Below are 21908 nucleotides of genomic sequence, written 5' to 3'. Positions count from 1 at the left end.
GATGACGGTGTAAGCAGGTCACAGAACACATCAGAAATAAAATAAATCATGAGTCACAAATTACACATAATCATTATCATTTTAAATAGAAAGCCACCATAAAACTTAGACATATTAACTAAACTAACGTGATAAGAAGTTTAATGAATATCACGATGTTTTACTACCACAATATTCCATTATTTATTAATACAAAGATCGAATACTAAGAAAAATTCCTTATAAACGATACGCTGGAAAAACGATACGAACGAAAAACGATATGCTGGTTCGAAGGAATTTTTATTAGTGTTCAATCTTTGTATGAATAATTAAACTAACGTGAGTTTTCGTCGAGTTACCGCCGCGGATGCTCATGATTAAAGGACCACGGACTGGTTTGAAACATGTCGAGGTCGAAAAATTCGAGTTAAATATGAGAGATACTTTAATTAATAAGTAAGCATTAGACTGGAGTCGGTGGACTAAAGCACATAAGTCAAAAATTCTTCTTTTTTTTTATATATAATTATATATTTTTTTGTGTTGTTTATAGTGTTGGAAGATGTGAAGATAATGAAAAATTTGAAAAAGACGCCACTAGAATTTGATTACAAATTAACGAAGTAACAAATGAATTTACTTGTGTGCTTTAGTCCGCCGACCTCAGTATTAGAGAGATAATGTAATCGTATGCATAGTATTGAGAAAATGTCATTTGTAAATGCGGCATATTCAAATAACAAATTTAAAAGCAAATTACAATTACTTTGTATACACAAGGTATTTTAACATTAAACATTGAATGTCTGGATTTTCCATTTAATAGGTACTTGAGTGAATATAACATATTGCAACAATTGTATTCAATAATATGTAAAAACAATAAATGAAATTTTCATCTTTGCCATACGTACTTCTAAACTGAGTAGCAGAAGAAATTGTTTTAACAGTAAAAATGTACGTATAATAATAAAATTATAAAATATAGTATAATAATAATATAATTACAATGGGTAGGCCAAAAAGGCGAAAACATTTAAGACTTTGATCCTTTGATCTTCATGTTTTTGCTATCTCTCGGGTATTTTTAGAATTCCCCTTCCATAAAAAATCGTCTTTGCTTATCAAATACAATGGCTATACATTGAGATATATAAATATACATGGAGTGTCGTTTGATGCTCTCGTCGTTATCAAAGTCGTGACCATAAAGAATTTCGTAAAGATTGAAACAAGTGAAAATTTGATGGGGCTATGTCGGGCGAATTCGGTGGATGAGGTAGGTAACATATCCCCTTGGACTATGGATTTTTTTTCCATCCTCTAAGCACATTCCAACCTAACTGCAGTTTTTGACGGCTATATAACGATTTGTGTGGTTTGGCGTTATCATGTTGACATACGATACCTTTCTTCTATGAACCATAAACTAAAAAGTTTCCCGCCCATTCATAAAATGCGTTTTAAATATTATTTTTAAAATTACCATAGACAAAATAACATTTTCAAACAAAAATTTCTGTTATGTTTAAAGTTAGCTTGTGGCAAAAATAGTACGGACTTTCAGGCCAACCCATTATTATATATTTTCCTTCTTCTATAGCTGTAAGCACATTTTGTATTTATTCAAGTATTTTATTTTGAGGGGCAATGAAGGTGTTGGATTCCTATATAATGAGCAATTATTGCACTCACACTACGGATCAATATTATCTTTTAATTTTCCCTGTGACCCTGGTTTTGCCTGGAAGATGTTAGTAATAGCAATAATTGTATCCTGCCTTTGTCTTTTGTATTTGTTCTGGTGTGCAATTAACAATAAATAAATAACACTGTTAGTATCATTTATTCTAAATAACAAGAAAAGTAATATATAAAAATAAAATTTGCATTCCCGTATAATCGTGAACCAAAACTTTAATGTTTCTCTTTCCGTTACAATAGCAAAACATTATTTAATTGCGCAACCGCCTATAATAGATTTAGTAAAAACGAGAAGAGCTAACACCTTGACACTATTCCTATAATTACTTGTATACTTTCTACGCTCCTGAAAATAAGAAGACCGTGAATCAGTTACATCAACAATATGCCTGTTGACGGGAATATTTTGGCTATAAGTATGCACGGGGCTGTCAGTGACGTCTTGGCAGACATCCATGCTCGGTATAAATACGTTAATTTTATGTACTCAGTTCTGGAATACAAGTCATTGCTCTATTGTTATTTAAGGGCTACTTTATTTATAAAGCGCATATTCAATTTGCATCTATTCTTTGAAGTTGTAAGGCTGACGTACAAGTAAACTCGTAAAAAACAAATAATTAATATAGTTCAATAATTTCTGTTGACCTGCTAAATTGAAACGAAAATAACCAGGAGTATACAGCTGCGCTATCTAAATTATACCACCTAAAAACCTCACGAATGATAAACAATGGATTTTAAAAATAAGTGTTATTTGTCTAGAATAGTTTGTCTTGAGTCTGAACGTTACGCAGTAAATTGTGTTATCAGCGGTAAGATTGTTTTTAAGTAACACTAAAGTTACATAATTAATAAACATTGTTATCAATTTAGTATCTTCATCTCGGTAAATTAATTTATTGAACACAAAATTATTCAATACAATGAAATTAAGATAGTAAGTACATATAATTATATATCAAAGCCCACAGTTAAGTTTGAGTTTCTTGGGCTATTCATTACGACGTATGGTATGCTTAATGCAATATTGATTAAGTATGCTTCCAATAATCTTAGTACAGAGTACTAAAAAAACCGACCTCAAAAGTACGTGGTACCTCTATTTGCCAAGTTTTATTGAAATCGGTTACCAGAAAGTGCACAAACCCGAATTCATCTCCTAGTTTGCCACTATACGGAACTTGACACAGGAGATAATAAAAATTGGTCCTCTCTACTCAAAGTATATTGAGAGAAGAGAAAAACGCCTTGAATTGGAGAATAGCAAAATCAGCCATTAAAATAATTGCTTGTTATAATAAAATTTAGGCGCTATTTATAAAAATGAATCTTCATGCGTGAACAGCCACCCTTAGAGGTGGATGATTTTCTTCAAACTTAAATGGGACCACTATGGAGGCACGCTCTTTCCAACAAAACAAGAATCATCAAAATCCGTTCACAAATACTGGAGTTATCGTAACATACATACAAAAAAACATACAGTCGGATTGAGAACCACCTCCTTTTTTGAAGTCGGTTAAAAAATTAAGTCCGTTACTGCAGACAAAAACACATTTGCGTTCTAAGTTGAGCTTCGCAAAGACTCAAATGACACAAAACGACTCGCTGACATTCATTATTGCTACTGCTCTGAGTTAATACCTACTTGCGTTATATTTTCAAACTTATGAACACTAGAACTTCTAGAAGGATGTAATAAATGTTTAGGAATGACTATAAAATTTACATAAATTAGAAATTCTACCAATATTGAACTTCGTACTAGAAAGTTTCATGGTGCGTGTGTTGGATCAGAACAACAAGAAGAATGTGCAATAAATGTTTGAGTATGGTGTACATTAAAACTATCCAATGAATGTAAATTTTAAAGGAAGGAAATACAAAACAATATACAACGCGTATGTTAAAAACAGCACGAGAGCATAGTAAATATCTGTAACGAAAAATAATATAAATACTTACACAATCCCTCGGGTCTACGCGAGCGCCAGCGTCTAGGAGCTCCTTGACGATGTCAAGGTGTCCAAACCGCGCCGCAAAGGCAAGCGGTGTCCACCCGTCAGCGTCGGCAGCGTTCGGATCCGCATGCGCGCCCAGCAGCAGTCGTACCGCCGCTGTGCGCCCGCTCTCGCACGAGCACATAAGTGCGGTAGTGCCGTTCTATTCCAGAAAATAAAATATATACTTAAGTTCGTACGCGTACTTCAATGACTAGCCGAAAATTGCTGTGAATGGAGGAAATTTAGAAATCCGATGGAGAGATTTTTGCCCAGCAGTGGGACACTACTGAAGGCTAGCAAAAAATACATAATTTCAAATTCAAATTGGTTAGTTTTGTCTAGGTTCAAGCTACGGAGTCAATTAATATGTGCACTTAAATAGCACTACGAGGATTAGGGCACGACTTAGCAAAATGCATGCAAATTACTGTTTCGGTATCTTCAATCTGTTCAAGGAAGACGTGTTTTGACGATGCAGTGAACGGAGCCATAAAGTTCATATCGGCGAACACAAAAGGCGAAGCATAGTGCTGTTTTGGTTGGTATGGGAGTAAGTGTTGGGTAGAAGAAGCCAGAGATTAAAGTGAATGCAATAAAGTAATATGTATTGTGCGATTAAGCGACCGAGTGAAGAATACTGTGATCTGTGAACGATGTGGTATGAAAGAGGACGTAGTTACAAAAATAGGGAAAGGTGTGTTGAGATGGTTTCGGTACTTGCGGGTGAATGAAAGTAGATTGACGAAAGAAATTTATGGAGCTAACGTGAATACGACGGACATGAAGAACGCTTTCAGGTCAAATTGAGAATGTTCTTAAAAAGTATGGTGTAATAGATAAATGAAAAGATTGATGGATGTAAGTGAGGCGAAAGAGGTTTGTCAGGATCGGCAACTTGGCGTTCGATAGCCTGCCTGTCCCAACCTCAATGGGAATCCAAGGCCGCGAGTCGTAAATTGTTAATAGTTGAAAAGTGTTTTTGATATTGAAATAATAACACCAGTACCACACAATAACACACGTATATCAAATGGATAGATTTTCGAGCGCGATCTAAACAAATGTAGTTTGAACTTCTATTGGATACTAACCAATCAAATTAAATGACATTTACAAGTATAGGATTTAGAGACGTACACACCCATCGTTCACCTAAGGTCGTGGTTTGGCATTTTCCGGTTAAATTATATAGTTTTAACATTACACATTCTTGCGTCGCAGCCGATAGAAACAGCAACAATAACTGTCTATGAGGACAGGTTTAATTCATGCAAATTTATAAGGACGATTAGGAAATTATCCTTGTCAATTTGCATTAATAAATAAAATATTACATCACTTAGAATTCCCCCACACGTGATGAATGAAGAAAGTAATAACGTGCGTCATCGACGGCCCAAAAACAACCAATCGCATATTTTATGTTTACGCGATTTTTAAAACTTGTCTGATGCTTGAAAGGATACTAGTCGGTATTCTTTCCAACCGGTTTTTTGTTTACAATACAACGCAACAAAATAATATGAAGCTTTTTAACAAAATATTTGTTAACGTCACATAAAACATATTGTCTTACGTGTTAAGTATTTCTTATTAAGTAGGTACTAATTAGAATAACACGGAGAGTTTCTTCAGCAGAAGTAGATTTTTCCATTACAGTCAAGAAGATAGACTTGCTAATAATGAATCAAATGCTAGGAAATGTAATTAAGTACTCAATAAGTTAAAGAACAAAAACGCAATGTTTATACTGCAAAGTTACACACTTCTATGTAAGAAAATTATATTTTGCGTACTAAAAATTATTAATCTTTTTTTTAAACAATGATTTTGCATTAGGGGCGTGGCAGGCTCCCAAAAAAACGAACGTTTTCTAAATTGGACCCTGGGAATTAAGCCCGGATATTATCATCCGTTATGTGCTAGCAAAAAAGGAAGGTTTAAAAGTTGTGCGTAATTACATTAAGGGCAACTGTGACTGCGGCGCGCGTTAAGTCCTACCACGTCTTACTTTACTAATTTGTTACCTACTGCGAAAGAGGCGCGCGCGTGTCACGACTAAGCTTCAGTGGTTCATGAACTAGGAATTGTTATGAATTAATTCCTGACACTGACCGAAAAGTATTAATTTCTTGTGTACGATCTTAACAGTTCACCCGTCTTTTAGTTCAGTAGGAATAGGAACTGTTTGCACAGCCACAGACACGAGGTGATTTTATTGGTTCACCTGTCTTTTTAGTTCTTTCCATTGACTGGTTCCTTCATTCTTCAGTTCACGTACGTGACGCGAGACGATGCGAACGAAACAATTAGTGAACTGTTATTGCCTTTAGTACAAGTTCTAGTGATATGCACGATTGAGCCTTGCCACTCGTTTAAGACTCAAATATAAACTTATAATAATAATAATAATAAATAACGCACACACTCAACATAGCCCCGCACTAGGGAAACCATGTGTCGCGGGTGCCATGGACACACACATAGGTAACCACAAATTATAACCAAATGTATGCCATACAAATATTTCTCCCGGCCCGGGAATCGAACCTGGGACCTGTGCGTGGCAGTCATGATAAACGTTCGGCCACGGAGGCAGTATAAGTATACAATAAAGTTGTTTCATATTTACATTTATTTTCTTTATCAAATTGTTAAATTTTATCTATACACACCATGTGTAGGCAAAATTATAAAGTGAAATAAAAACAAATACAAAGACAATAATTGAGAAAAAATAACATATAAGGGAACACAACATACTACATTATGGGAATATTTATGTAATTTATTTAAGTTTACTCGTATATTCGCGACATACACGTCCGGTACTCACTCGGTTTTAGGGCCCACTGAAAATCAGCGTCACAGCCTTTTCTCGGTGGTGACAATAGCTCAGTGTGATCCTGTTACATACGCCACAGCCGCACTCATGACATTCAATCTAACTGTGTTGAATATTTAATGTTTGCTTTGTTGTTGTGTATGATTCTATTTTTATTCCTTTTTTTTTGTTATTTTATTTAAATTTTTTGTTTAAATTTACCTTAATTTTTTTTTCTTTTTCTTACAGTGTATTTTTTTTGTTGTGGCGTAGTAATAAACGATTTCCATTCTAGTCTATTCTATAAATGTGCAAAAACTTTATTCGAAAATCACAAAAAATTATTATATATATTTTATACAAACATCAATCAATCATTAAATCACATCAATAAATCGTTCATACGGATCATTTCATTCTGTCATTCAAAGACCGAAACGGTTCCTATTCGTTCCCAATTCCCAGATCCCACTAAAAGGAACGATTTAGTTCATTTGTCCGAATGAACTAAATGGGATCGCTCCCTCCTGACAGTAGCGCTGCGACTTTTTTTCCAGATATTAAAATTAGTAGTGGCGCCACTGCAGCACTTCTAATTTAAAGGCGCCCTAAGTTAAAAACCTAGCCACGAATTAGTGTGGCCAGCTTTCACGGTTGATGTCAGTGTATAGTTTGTCTGCAGAACAGTTTATATGGTCCACTATATTGAAAAATTGCGATGATCCAAATATTGGACGTGTCACTATTAAAATGGTACCAACCTCGTCCCTGTCATCAATGTGGATATTCTTATTGTTGGCGAGGTACTGTTGAAGTTCGGCGTCGGAGTCATTGTTCACTAGCTGCTGGAGCGTTTTGAAGCACGCCAGAGACACCATCGACTCGCTGCGGTGGAGGCTCTGCACAAAAGTAAAATATTGTTACAAATTTGAAGATAAGACAATACACACACTTTTTATAAACACTTCATTGTAGCACAAAATAATGTTTGCATACATATTAGATTTTATTGTGATACAAAAGACTACACGCATACGATCGAACATAGAGAGGTCTCAATGTAACAGGGGTTCCATTTTTGAGTGTTAACTTAGACGATATCCGTGGTCGAGTGTCTTGCATATCGGTTTTCATGGTGTCGCTATGTCTGAGGTCCCAGGATCACCCCCCAAATCAATGCAGAAAAACTAACTTTTTTATATTTTCTCTGGTCTGGGTGTTTGAAGTACCGTCGTTGTTTCCATTGCACATAAAATTGCAATGGCAACACTTACAATAGCAACACATTTCCATAACACAAGTGGTTTAGTTACTTACTTTGGTGTCAGAGCAACGTGTGTGATGTTGTCTAATATTTATATTTAAAGCCTCCTTGATAACTTGAAACTTAAAATGGTTTTCAGATGGTTTGGAAGTACATAATTTTTTTTTAATACTCATATTTTTGAGAATTCCCAACAACAAGAATCGCAACAAATCGAAAGGATAAACTATCCGAAAACACGTTACTAACATTAGTTAAACAAGTTTCGTCACGTTTCCCATTAAAGTGACGTTCCTATATTAATGAATCATGTTTTTTTTGTTTAGGTTACTTAAGTTTTCAATAATATTACGAACAAGAATGTAAACAGGCAAAACATATCGAAAACAGAATCAATAAAAACTTAAATTTTTTGGGGAAACGAATTTATTAAAAAAATGTCGGTTCATGTCGGTGCTTAAGAGGCTTTAAGTATTGTCAAATGGTTAAATATCTATTACAAACAATAAATAAAGCATTGACTCAGCCAAAAATATAAATTTAATTTGATGTTAATAAATTGCATCAATCCAGTTTAGCACTTGCATACTCAGTTATAAGTATCACAATCAATTAATTACAACACAGAATTGAGGCATACCTTTAAAATAAATTATTATATTACTATGATAGACTTCTCTGTGTAAGGGCGCGTGTACACGCTAAGAAAAGTCGCCGTGGCCATGCAAGAATTCGTGTCGTTTCTACACACGAACTGTGTACACTGCCTCGGCGCCGGACAAGAAAAAAATCTTGTCTACCCCCGACTCGACGCGCTCTGCCGCTATTGTATGGGGCGCATTGTCAGTAAACGAACGTTTATGCGCGTGGACTGGTGTTACAAAGTACCACTTGCACCACTAATTTTATTGCAACTAATAAAATGCATGATTTACGTTTTTCTACTAAACTTTTATAAGTTTAGTAGAAAAACGTAAGACCCGTATTGTGGGACCAAACCTTAGAGATTTATAAAGATAAACGACGTACTTTTGAGGCATGGTGAGAAATATTTATTATTCTTAAGGAAGATTTTCAAGAAATGAGAAATACGGTAAAAAATTAAATATTTGATAAACTTTTACTCGTCGCAGTGTAAGATACAGGGTACCAAACTCATCTTTTCGTTACAAAATTGGATGATTCTAGTAAATTCTTTTTGTATCTTTTTTCTTATAAAATCTTCTATACAAAATAATACCTAAAAAAATGGTGAAATGGTTTGCTTAGTAGCAAAACGACAAACGACGTAGTAAAACGACTCTACCTGGAAGACTGGTTAATGCACTGACACACGTCTGCCCGAAAGCATTCGTATCGTGTACTCATCATTTTCTTGTCTGCAACAGACACGACATATTTTCGTGGCTAGATCCGACAAAGTTCTTGTCGTGTACAAGACCATTCTCATCTTTTCTGTAGCAGACACGTCAAATTTCTTAGCGTATACACGCGCCGTAATTCTTATCATGCAAAAATAAGTTTTATAAAAAAAGCAATTAAGTTACTAAACTGTATATCAAAACACTAAAGATTATGTTTCTGTTATTATTACCTGTACTTAATTTTTATTGTCATTTCTAATTAATTGCAATTGACTTGTTTTAATACCTGTAAAAGTTCAATATTAACCCAGATCGTGTCCATAATTATGTTTAAAACAACTAATTTCTTTCAAATCATGCAATATATGTAGATATTTCAAATACCCACTGGCTCCTTAAGAGGCGGTAAACTCCAGCGTAACATAACGGGGTTTGACACTGCACAATGTAAATAATCTACTGAGTGGAACACTAGTGAATTATCGCAATTATAGTAGCCCGAGACGCGCAATGCACACAAGAGCTAGTAAACGTATGTTCCCCAGATTGTGACTTACACTAAACTGATTTATAGATTTAATGATAAGGATAACACAAGGTACAGCGATATAATAAATGAAACTGTACAGTAAAGTAATTGTGTTTTCATGAATGCGTGATATTGAAATTGTCCAGCGCAATTGACTTCAATGTTATAAAAATAACATTCAATTTCATACAGTCTATATATAATTATTTGTAGTGAACGTATTTTAATAGAATTCTAAACAGCGATGCGTAGAATGTTTATATATTCAAGTTATTGTACATCCTACACAAAACTAAAAATGATTTTAAATTGTTAGAAGGATCTATTTCATTTTAAACAGGTACACATGCAGTGACTTGCATTTTAAAGTTCACTATTTTGAACAGATCAACTGTAGCAATACAAACCGAGGAAAATTGGTATTAGTAAGTTAGTGCATAAATACCATAAAATTCAGTCATAACATCACAGCGAATAAATTCGTTTCACAAGTAGCCACGACAATCACACTGCCAATAATTCCCAGACCGTGTTAGAATGTCGCCGGAGAGCAAATCCATGGAATGCAGCGAAGGCATTGCTGTGGCGACGTTGCTGCTCGCCGGGTGGTGCCGTCACCGTGAACCGAGGGACAGCTAGGTGGGTTCCGGCAGACAAAGGCCCCGGATGATACGCTGCGCCGCCCACATGAAGTTGCAGGAACGAGGTTCTTCGTTTCTTTTCTATGATCGGCGGTGCCAGCGATTGCGAGCCAGCTATGCTGTTACTTTTCGGGCGCTTTGTTGGTGTCACCTCCTCCACTGAGAGGTTATCTAATCTATCTGATATGGAACCACTGTGCTCTATGTTGGTTGAAGACGGTATTTCACGAACCACCTCCAAAGACCTCCTCTTCTCGGCCGTGACTGGCGGCCTGGACACATTCCTTGGCTTGTGTAGATTTGCGACGAGGCATCTAATGTGTACATACTCGTCATTGCTGGAGACCGGAAGGTGCGGCGGCAGGGACATGATGTCTCGACCCGCATAATAAGACGAGTGCTCACGCCGTTCTGTGACAGATTTGTGAACGTAATGACTAAGTCGCGACACGGTGTGCACGGGCACGGCGCGTTTTGCGTGACGCTGCTAGTCGGTTATTTAGAGCGCGGCGTGGTGTAGGGCGGGCGGAGGGCAGATGACCGCTCTCTATGAATGAAAGCGGTCTGCTGATACGTACAAGAGAGTAGGTGCTGTAGGTGCGTAGCGTGAGTCGTTTCATTATCGCGGAGGCGGAACGTTGGTAAGCTCGCTCTGCGGGTAGCATCTTGCGCGGTGTCCGGTCAGACTGTGTCGGCGACCACAGCCGCCGCCGAGAGGTCGGGGCAGTCATAGCCCTCCCCGCCGCATCATTCGTGTTACTCCACGTGGAGGCAATAACACATGATTACTTCTGACCGATACTAATAATGACGTAGGTGATTCGCCTAAACATGGTGTCCGAAAAAATTGACATTCCGTCTAACGGAGTGAAAGCTGGTTTGTGTAATGTTAGGTTTTGAATTAGAATGCGCGGATTAATATTTGTCTTTTATGTGGGACATTATGTCCATTTCCTTATTAAAAGAGGAAATTTATCTACACAGGCGCGTTTCAAATTTCGTAGGATGCCATTATCGAATTTTACGAATTTCATACAGCGAATTTTTTATTTGCTTCTTTTCATATAATACAAAAGGGTTCTTTAGAAAAGTTTCTTCAGTTGATCATATATGATCATAAATATAAGGAAGATTATGTTTGAATTAGTACTGTAATTGTATAGTTATATTTTCGGTCACATCAATTAATTTATTCGACAATAGGTACATTTTATTTTAAAACACAGTGAAGTTTCATGCTGTAGATAAGTGCAATTTTAGTTGTCATATGTGCGCGCATAAATTATAGTGTAATGCAAAAACCATAGTGCATGTAGAACAAAAAAGTAACGGAGTTACAGGATTCCGCTTACTGGGGTGCCGGCGTCCCCTGCGGCACTCGTCTGAAGCTGGGTTTATTGGTGCGTTTAACATGCAATCTGTAGAAATTCCAAATGACTTTTTAAAATTTATCTTATGCAACTTTCTCATAATTAATTTGTGTTACAGTTACTTTCATCCTCTGGCTCAGTGACCCATAGAGGATGTTGGCCTTCGACACCAGTGACCGCTAAATTCAGTTAACTCATCTGAGAGGGTTTAATTTTAAGGCTCCATGCTAACGGTGAAAAAGAAACCCTTATCAGACTTCGGTGACATCATAATACAAAAATGTACTCGAAAACTATTTTGTTAGATAGTTTTTGACTTATTGCCGAAAATGTGCCCTAAATTGCTTTCCCGAAAGACAAAATAATTCCATATTTTTTACATGATTTTGTATATCTAAGCAACAAAAAAAAATTATTGGAAAATCCAATAATTTTTTTTGTTACTAAAATCTAAAATTTAAATCATCACCTATATAAGACCTGGAAACGTTTATTGAAATTTTTGCAGCCAGCACGACGACGTCGCATATTTAACCGAAAAGTCGAAGAAGCACATATTCACATACATACACACAAGTATACATACCTTTTAAGATAATATTAACTTGATTACTCAAAACGATACCTGTACATTTCTTATGAACGAAGCGACCCGATACATCTTAAAACAGCATCAGCTTCGTTGGACAAAACAATTACAATAAAATTTCACATTCGATCGTGCTCGGTCCAAAGGTCGTAAAAAGTAAACCCTCTAATGAACAAAACCACAATGTCACTTACTTTTATACCGGATAATATGGGGCTAATGATTTACTGAGTTAATATTGGAATAAAACGTTTTAAACAAAGATTTAGATAGATAACGGTAAAATATGCGTTTATTACGCCATGATTTACCCAATGACCGTAAAGTATTAACCAGATAATTAGGTTTACATAGAGAAGTATACTATAGTAACTATACTATAGTAACTATATAGCGGATAGATAGACACTCGTTTGTAATCTATGGAATTTACCTTCCAAGTACAAACACATTACAAAAGTAGAAAACGAAATTTGGTGTTTCCACGCTTTAATAACTGTTTTTCTACACACAAGATTTGGTTTGAATATTAATATAACACCAATATTTATTTTTTGATGATGTTGTTTAACTCAGAATCGTAAATTTGCTAAAGAATAATTTTTGTTTGAAAAAGCAAATATACGTGTTCACGTCCGAAAAATAGTCTTATTTCCTAAAGAAGGATTGTTCGAGAAGGTTGCAAAACGAACCACTTAACAGCACGAAAGCACCAATATAAAAAAAAATTAAAAATTTTAACGACAGTCTTTAAATATTTACGTCCTGTTTACGATTCAATTTTAGTTTTAATTAAATTCAACTTTTAAGAGTCTATACTACCTCAGCTCGAATTCAAATTTTTCCCGTACTAATACGGTTCATTTTGCTTGGGTCGAACGGCAGGGACACTGACTTTATTTCAGAATTTTTTTTTTTACAAACGAAATTAAAACTTTCACTGTTATGCGAAATTAACCAAAACCATTTGAGGCAGTATAGACTCTTAAAATTGAATTTAAAACAGGAATTGAATTTAAGTTAATTCCTGAACGTAACTTGTACGGTTGTTGGCTGGTGGTGGGGAGACAACATGGCAAATAAAAATTTTTGAACAAGAGATAGCTGTTGAGCTGACAAAGAGCATTACTTTCTCGTCTGCTAATAATTACTAGCGAAAACGGTAAAAAACGGGTGTTAGTCGATCATTGTGATTAAAAATAGATAACCAAGTATATTACGATATAATTAATAAGGTACGTATCATGGATTTCAGAGGTGTAAATAAACAGACATTGTTGCTAACAAGTGTTCTTTTCCTATATAATGCATTCCGGTTTAGAAGGGTAAGGGTGCTGGTAAAACTACAAGCACATGGGACTTGTCAACTTTACGGCTCAGGGTAACAGGTGCAGTGCCTCATTGATATTTGAGATTTAAAGATCTGAACAGCATTGCCACTATTAGTGCAATGCCGCTGTGCGACTTACCTACCACCAGGCTTGTTCATCTCGTCATAAAAAGGGGATATTTAACCGCTCTCGAGCAAAAAAAATACACGAGGACAAGTTCAGTTCAAATGTAAAATGAGTTTTATAATAGTTGAAAAAGGATGTATATTAAAAAAATTACATAGGTGTACTTTCGCGCCGTTGCGTTGCAGTTTTTTTTGGGTAATTTATATTCGTATACATAACATTAAGGTAAAGAAATTTAATATATTTCATCAAGAGGAGATTCTTATAGACAATATAATGTTTTTTTAATTATCTTCTAAACATTTTTATGAAAAATTTTGTTTAGGTCTTGAATATTTTTTGATTGTGGTTAGTGCGTCTATGGCTGTTTCTAATTTATTTTCCGAATCTTAACAATTTTATACCTTATGGTTAATATTATGTAGATTCCAAAAAGTGGTAGAGTCTAATGCGTAATATACCTTTAGTGAAATTTGAATTAAGTGTTTGTTGCAAGCGGGTTTAATTAAACTATGTAAGCGACAATTTCTGATATATCTTTCCTGTCTATATCATTTTGTTATTGATTTTGTGGTAGCAATGAAGTAGGTACTCGAATTGAACGATTTGTGGAATTGATACTAAGTAATTAGTTTATTACTAACAAATTAGTTTATTTATTTCAAGCTGAATTGTTCACAATAACCTAATGTACATGTAGGAATCGAAACTAAAAAATTGAAAGGTGAACTAAAAGACGTTATTCGTGAATACTCTGCCTTAACGTTGAGTTTTTTTTACTTTTAACAACTTTGACGTAAAGCCATACAGCCTACTACATTTATCTTCTTTATTTTGGTTTCTCTTTTTATATAGGTTATATATAATAATACTTTATTTCATAAAAGATTTGTACAGGATGTAACACGTAATCTGTAGATACATATAAAATTTTAACAGAATAACTCGTACAAATTAATCTATTGAGCTCTGATTATCCAAACTAGGCATAGGCCTGTATCTTGGAAATCAGTGTTCGACCATAACGTTTGATCTATTCGAGTAAAACATTTAGAACATAAACAATACTACGTGTATACTAGTATAAAAGGAACTGACTTACTATTATTACAGAAATAATGTAGCAAAAATAGCAAAGAAAAGTTTGTAAGTTAGTGTGTGTAGTGTATGTATGTAGGTAGGTGTCTGTGTGTGTGTGTGTGTGTGGTGTGTGTGGGTGAGTGTGTGTTTGTGTGTATGTGTGCGTGAGAGAATGAGTGTGTGTTAGGAGCCGGTTGCGAGAAGATTTTCTGTGTCGTCGTAGTTCTGATTTAAAAGCCAATTTACCAATCTTTTTTTAACCTCAAATTTGTTTAAACTGTGGATGTTCAAAAGATTATTTACACAGTTGTAAAGGATGGAACTAGATATATGATATTGTCGAGTTGAAAACTTAGTTTTATGCCTAGGAACAGGGCAGACCTTGCGAGTTTTCCTTTTCGAAGGGTCCGGCAAGGGTACCAGGTGGTGCTTACGTAGGATTGTGCGGAGCACAAAGAGCTGCCTGACAGTCAATACTCGAGATAGCGAATATAATTCATTTGGTTTTCAATTCTTATAACGAATGAACGAAATATTCTTTATTGCACATTAAAATTACAATGACAATACAGTAATGTAAGTATCACAGAGTAAGCCAATGTACAACAGGCGGTCTTATTGCTAACTCTAATACTTCCAGGCAACCTTAGAATGGAAATTTAAGAGTTGGAAAGGACTTGAAAAGTGGAAATTATGTAGCTAGATTTTTGGTATATAATAGAGATGGCAAGAGGCGGGGGATAACTTCTTCTTCATATATTTTCATTAGGCCACCTATTAGCAACAAATATTGCGTTAAGTTTCAAAATGATTATGACATTAATATTTTTTTAAATGAAACATGCTGCTATTAAACCTAAACATTGCTGTCAGCAACCACTCATGACGGGAGGTCTTGCCAACAGATCGCGGATGCAATGCAACTTATGCATTCGTTCGTCAGCCAACTACACGTCATTAGGTGCTAACACTTTGTACCACATGCCTTTGAAAGGTTACTATGATCGGCTGGAAGCACTTCAGTCTTGTTTTAATTCCTACGTGACGTTGTTGTTTTGTGAAGTACCAAGTGATTCGTGTAGTAGAATGTAATTGGTATGGAAGGGTCTGGTATTGTTGGAGCGTAAGCATACTCCTTGTTCAAAGCACGATGACTTTAGTGTCACGTGTAAAAATAATTCTCTCCTATCTGTCTTCTCTATCAAACTGTACTTTCTGTTTTCTTAATATTTCTACTTGTATATTACATTCGCGTTAACACTGCTAGTTCGTATTATTTCCCACAGGTATACAAACGTTAAAAGCGTTTATTTATCATTATGAGTGTAAATATCCGGAGATTAGATATGAAGTCATAAAAACTAACTGAATTTGTATTTCAACAAAAAAGTACCACTGAATTAAAGATGCAGTTTTTTTGTACAACTATAACGTAGGGGCTTTTGGTTGCCCCATAACTAGAGATGGGAAAAACTGCTTATTTTTTAAACGTTTAAGCGTTATGCTTTTTTAAAAAAGCGTGGGTTTTTTAAACGCTTTTTCACTACGCTTTTTAGTTTGAAGCTAAGAAAACCGTTTAGAAAACATTTAAGCGCATAGACTTTTATGTTTAAAAAAACTTGCAATGTTTGTGTTGATAGCGAAACGCAAGAGTAGACCACTAAAGGTTTTAAAATAAGTAAGTTTTTTGTAAAAAACGAGTTTTATTTTTGACATAACATTATTGTATTAACATTTTGTTCATTGGCGTTTAGAAGCGTTCAAAAACATAAGTTGTTTAACTTTTGTAGTTGTTAACCGTTGAAATGGAAAAAACTGCTTATTTTGTTACGTTAAAAAGTACGTTTAAAAAGCGTGCTTGTAAAAGTGCTTTTCACTTAAATGCTTTTTAGTTTGACGTCGTTTAGAAAAACGTTTAAGCGCATAGACTTCATGTTTAAAAAAGTTTGCAACGTTATGTTGAATTAATTTGTTTAGGAAACATAGATGGCGCTATTTGAAACTTAGGCACGTTGTAAAAAATGAAATTGTTGAATATCTATAGAACAGACCAGTGATAACGCTTACGCTTAAAATGAAAAGCGTGCTTATGCGCTTATTTTAAAAAGCAGACTGTTTTAAGTGCTTTTCGTTTAAACGCCCATCTCTACCCATAACAAAACCTAAACCTAAAATCTCTCACTAGATGTCACTAGCGGCTGCCGAAAAATCCAGTACAAAGGTCATTATCAAAAACACATAGGAGATATTCGACAACTCGATAACTTAAGCCGTAGCTTAGTTGATAAGAGCAATACTACGGTGCAACAAGGTCGTGGATTCAAGTCCCACCGGGTCTAATAAGTTTTGTATTAATAATCATAATAAAAACTAGTGGAGTTATTACACAAAAAATCTCAATAATGCAAAACTTAAGTGTTTTAGACAAATTTTTTGCAGAAGATTCCAAAAACACAAATCACAGTCGCCCATAAACTTTAATGTAAATAAGTAATATTTTTATTCAATTAACGAATATATTGGGTTACCTATCAGTAGTCCGAAATGACATTTTCCAGAAATAACGTTTGCTCGAATTTTCATAACCTCGAAAGTAATTTTGAGAGGAAAATGTTTTTGAAGAAAATTCGAACAAACGTATACATTTCGGAAAAGAAATCCGAGTTTGTGATAGGTTACCAATATATTGATGTCACAAAAATGATCACAACTTACATATTACATTTTATACCTTTGTTAAATATTTATGTATGTAATATATATATATAAGTGAAGTTACTGTACCAGGCAGAATCAAAATACATTATAAGCATTTGCTAGGTATTTGGTATAGTTATTGCATTAGAAAATTTGGAATAAAATTAGATTTTATTTGAGTTATTAAACTAATAGAACGACTAATATTTTCAGTATTAGTAAAGTTCCATTCTCTTTAATTGCCAATTGAAATACCTAGCATCACACTTAAACTACTTTAAAACCTAGCAAGTGTCAAGTGCTTGCTATGTTCTGAATTAGTTAAAGTGACTTAATTTTTTGGCTGGTCACGAACCAGTGCCATAGGTGTGCTAGGTTTTTTAAGTTTTGAAATCTCTGACATTTTGCAGAACTTTGAAGCGGCTGTCATCGCCATTAGGTGAGTATTTGCATATGGACTCCCATAGTATTCAGATTGCATTCCGTTAAAAAATTATATTCACAAAGTTTGTCCCTTAGTAGGTTTTGCTCTGGAGCAGCCGCTATCACATAATTATCTTTGGAGCTCATAAGTAAGTATATGCTATGCAGTAATTTCGTCCAGACAACATTAGGATATAAAATCCAACCAAGGAATATCATAAATTTAATGTCGCAACAGGTTCAATACGACCTGACTTAAAAATTATTGCAGTGATTTTTTTAATAGTTGTCTCCAGCGTTAATTTAAGTCTTTCACAGACACTTTGAATCCTAAGAAATTATTACTATATACACACATTTTGTAGCAACTGTAGGCAAACCTTTATAAAATAGCATTGATCTACAATGACATGGGGATGTAAGGGAGCAATCACCACCTAAGCTCCTAGTGGCAACCTCACCTGCACGTGGTGCATCCTGCAGTAACTAACGAGGCTCTGGCGACCGGTCGATGGCGGTATAGCCCATATCCCATAATCATCCCATAATGGCACAATAAAATTTACTGGCCATCGACGGTCAGCAGCGTAGGGGGTGTAAAACATTATGTCCTGCGACCTCCATCCCGCATGCCCAGCGTGAAAATTATAGGCATAAACCCCACAACACAGAAAAGGCACCTAGTTCCCGACCGCTTCGCTATTCCTGGTCACAGTGGGAGCCATGGTAATGGCGGGGTAGGGGGTGCTAGTATCACCGGGCTATCTAAAACAACTGACCCTGGCATTGTTTAATGGACGAACTCTGAGACTTGATGAGCACCTAGCACAGTTGGAAGCGGAGATGGAGAACATAAGTCTTCTGTACTTCCGCGAAGGTGATCAACCATCCCAGGGCGGCGTAGCATTCCTCGTCAACAGGGCCCTCTCTGGCAACGTCGAGGAGATCTCTAGTGTGTCGACCAGGGTAGCGTACCTTATATTTCGGCTGTCAAAAAGGTATAGCTTGAAGAATGTACAGGTCTACGCGCCGACTTCGACACATTTTGATGACGAAGTGGAAGGTACGATGTACGAGGACATGTCAAGGGCCTTACACAACAGCACCAAGGCCCACTTCAACGTTGTTATGGGGGACTTTAACGCTAAAGTGGGACTCCAGAAACTCGACCAATCTCGAATAGGCCCACATGGTTATGGAAGTAGGAATCACAGGGGGCAGATACTGATCAACTTCCTCGAGAAGGAGGGGCTCTTCTTGATGAACTCGTTCTTTAAGAGAAGCCTCAAAGGAAGTGGACATGGAAAAGCCCCGACGCTATAACCAAAAATGAGATTGACTTCATCTTGGCGGATAAACGGCACGTATTCAGAGACGTCTCCGTGATCAGCAGGTTTAATACCGTATCTGATCACCGACTCGTACGAGGCTCTCTGAACATCGATCTGAAACTGGAAAGACGCCGCTTGATGAAGTCTACGCTCCGACCTAATCCAGCCCAGATCATGGCGGGCGCCGATAAGTTTCAGAAACTTCTCGAGCAATGATTCGTTGAATTGGAATCCACTGATGACGTCGACGAGGCCCTGCAACGTGGTTGAAACGTTGAGAACAGAGGGCATCAAATTTTGCCGATTGCAGCGTACAGGTACGAAGCCCAAACTCTCGGATGACACTCTTCGGCTAATGACTAAACGACGAGCAGACACTCTGGCCACTTCGTCAGAGCGGTCAGATCTCAACAAGAAGATTGCGAAGATGGTACGGCGCGACCTTCGGAGCTAAAGTGTACTTTGCCTTGTGTTCTATTGCCTCCTCGATGAGGCGTGTACGCCTCATCGAGGAGGCAATAGAACGAAACCGAGGGTCCAAAGTGTTCATTTAGCAGCTTGGAAGGAGCCACCTGACGAAGCTTACAACACACGCTGGTCGAACCATAAAGTCGAAGCCCGAGATGCTCACCGAAATAGAAAACTTCTATGGCCGGTTATACGCTGCACATGTTCCTCGTACCCTACACGACAACCACGATCCCAGAGCCGCCCTGATGCGCCACAATACCGACGACCTACCAGATATCAGCCAAGCGAGATCGTATTGGCTCTAAAACAGCTCAAAAATGGAAAAGCCCCTGGTGAAGACGGAGTTACTTCAGAACTTCTGAAGTCCAGAGGAGTGCCAGTCATCAAGGAACTACAGAACCTGTTTAACTCCGTCTTTCAATGTGAGAGAACTCTTAAAACGTTGAAAAGGAGTATTGTAGTTATCTTTTTCAAAAACGGAGACAAATCTTTACTTAAAAACTACAGACCCATCTCACTCCTGAGCCACGTATGTAAGCTGTTTTCTAGAGTCATTACGAATCGTCTCGCCAGAAGACTCGACGAGTTTCAGCCACCGGAGCAAGCCGGGTTTCGACGGGGATGCAGCACCATAGACCACATATACACAGTGAGGCAGATTACACGAAGGCAGAAGAGTATATTCGGCCCTTGTGTCTAGCCTTTGTGGAGTATGAGAAGGCTTTTGATTCCGTCGAAATCTGGGCTGTCTTGGAGTCCTTGCAGCGATACCAAGTGGACTTATATCGTTACATCGAAGTGCACAGATGTCTGTACAACGCCGCCACTATGAGTGTCCAAGTACAGGACCAGCAGTCTAAACCCAACCAATTGCGAAGAGGAGTGAGACAAGTGGATGTCATATACCGGAACTGTTCACAGCCGCATTGGCGGATATGTTTAAGATGCTCGACTGAAAAAGTATGGGCATTAATATAAACAGCGAGTACATCTCACACTTGCGATTTGCAGATGACATAGTCCTATTGGTGGAGTCGCTGGAGGAGCTACAGCAGATGCTGGACGGCCTAGCGTCCGCCTCGCGACGTATTAGTCTCGGCATGAACTTGGACAAGACTAAAGTCATAATCAATGATCACATTGACCCGAGACCAATAGTCGTAAATGCCACCTTCACAAAAGGGGCCACCTTCTTGAAGTTGTTTCCGAATACACTTCACTCGAGCAATTTTGTAGTTAGGTTGAAACAATTTCGATAAGGAAGCCAGGAGGTGGATTCAGCTTGAATGGGCAGCGTTTGGGAAGCTACGTCGAGTCTTCTCGTCACCTGATACCACAAAATGTAAAAACAAAGGTTTTCAACCAGTGCGTCCTGCCTGTTACGATTTACGGAGCCGAGACGTGGACACTCACGATACGGCTAGTCCATCAATTTAAAGTCGCTCAGCGAGCTAAGGAACGGGTATGCTCGAAGTTCCTATGAAGGATAAAATTCGTAATGAGGTTATCCAACAGAGAACCAATATCACCGACACAGCTCGTGCAATAAGCAAGCTGAAGTGGCAGTGGGCTGGCCATATCTGCCGTGAACCGATAACCGATGGGGAAAACGAGTTCTAGAGTGGAGATCGAGACTCTGCAAACGTAGTGTAGGACGCCCTCCGGCCAGGTGGAGTGACGACCTGCGAAAGGTTTCCCTGGCGGGAAATGGATGCAACAAGCTGAGGACCGGGAGAAATGGCACACATTGGGGGAGATATGTCCAGGAGTGGACTGCGATAGGCTGATGATGATGACAATGACATTGGTTGGAAATGTTTATAAGACAAGAAAAATATATAAAACACTTTTGCTTTATCCTACGAAGAATATAGGGATAATTGAACATACTACTTTTATCAAAAAGTACCATTATTTGGATTAACAGGGTCAGTCCAAAACAATACATCTACAGACGATTTGTTTGCATTAAGAAAATTACCGTGTAAGTATTCCTGTGTGTGAATAACTTATGAGTTCTAACTTAAAAGTAAGTAAACCGGAGATATGGCTTAAGTGGTTTAACAACAAAACAGTTTTAAACTTTAGCAAAACAAAATACGAGACAGCAAAGCATTAAGAACGGTATTGGAGAGAGTTTGCGTGGATTCAGAATTCCAGATATAAATAAGTTCGT

At 36.9% G+C, this 21908-nt stretch overlaps 1 protein-coding gene across 12 annotated transcripts in view; it reads right to left on the bottom strand.

Annotated features, from left to right (window-relative positions):
- The window catches only part of LOC113237527 (kinase D-interacting substrate of 220 kDa B), a 62837-nt gene that overhangs the window by 25737 nt on the left and 15192 nt on the right, over positions 1-21908 (bottom strand). For 5 of the 12 annotated variants that reach the window (XM_026474057.1, XM_026474052.1, XM_026474054.1 and 2 more), the window contains exons 2-3: positions 7278-7415; positions 3655-3852 (exon numbers count right to left, since the gene is read on the bottom strand). In XM_026474057.1, coding sequence (XP_026329842.1) covers positions 3655-3852; positions 7278-7394 — 315 coding nt within the window. In that variant the 5' untranslated portion in view covers positions 7395-7415. Of the gene's footprint in view, positions 1-3654; positions 3853-7277; positions 7416-10201; positions 11037-21908 lie in introns of those variants that run through there. The other 7 variants (XM_026474046.1, XM_026474047.1, XM_026474050.1 and 4 more) reach the window with 3 other exon arrangements.

Source organism: Hyposmocoma kahamanoa, unplaced genomic scaffold, assembly GCF_003589595.1.
Source record: "Hyposmocoma kahamanoa isolate Upper Pololo Valley unplaced genomic scaffold, ASM358959v1 93, whole genome shotgun sequence".
NCBI classification, from domain to species: domain Eukaryota; kingdom Metazoa; phylum Arthropoda; class Insecta; order Lepidoptera; family Cosmopterigidae; genus Hyposmocoma; species Hyposmocoma kahamanoa.
The sequence above is the reverse complement of the archived record's forward strand: the minus strand, read 5'-3'. Positions and strand labels throughout refer to the sequence as shown.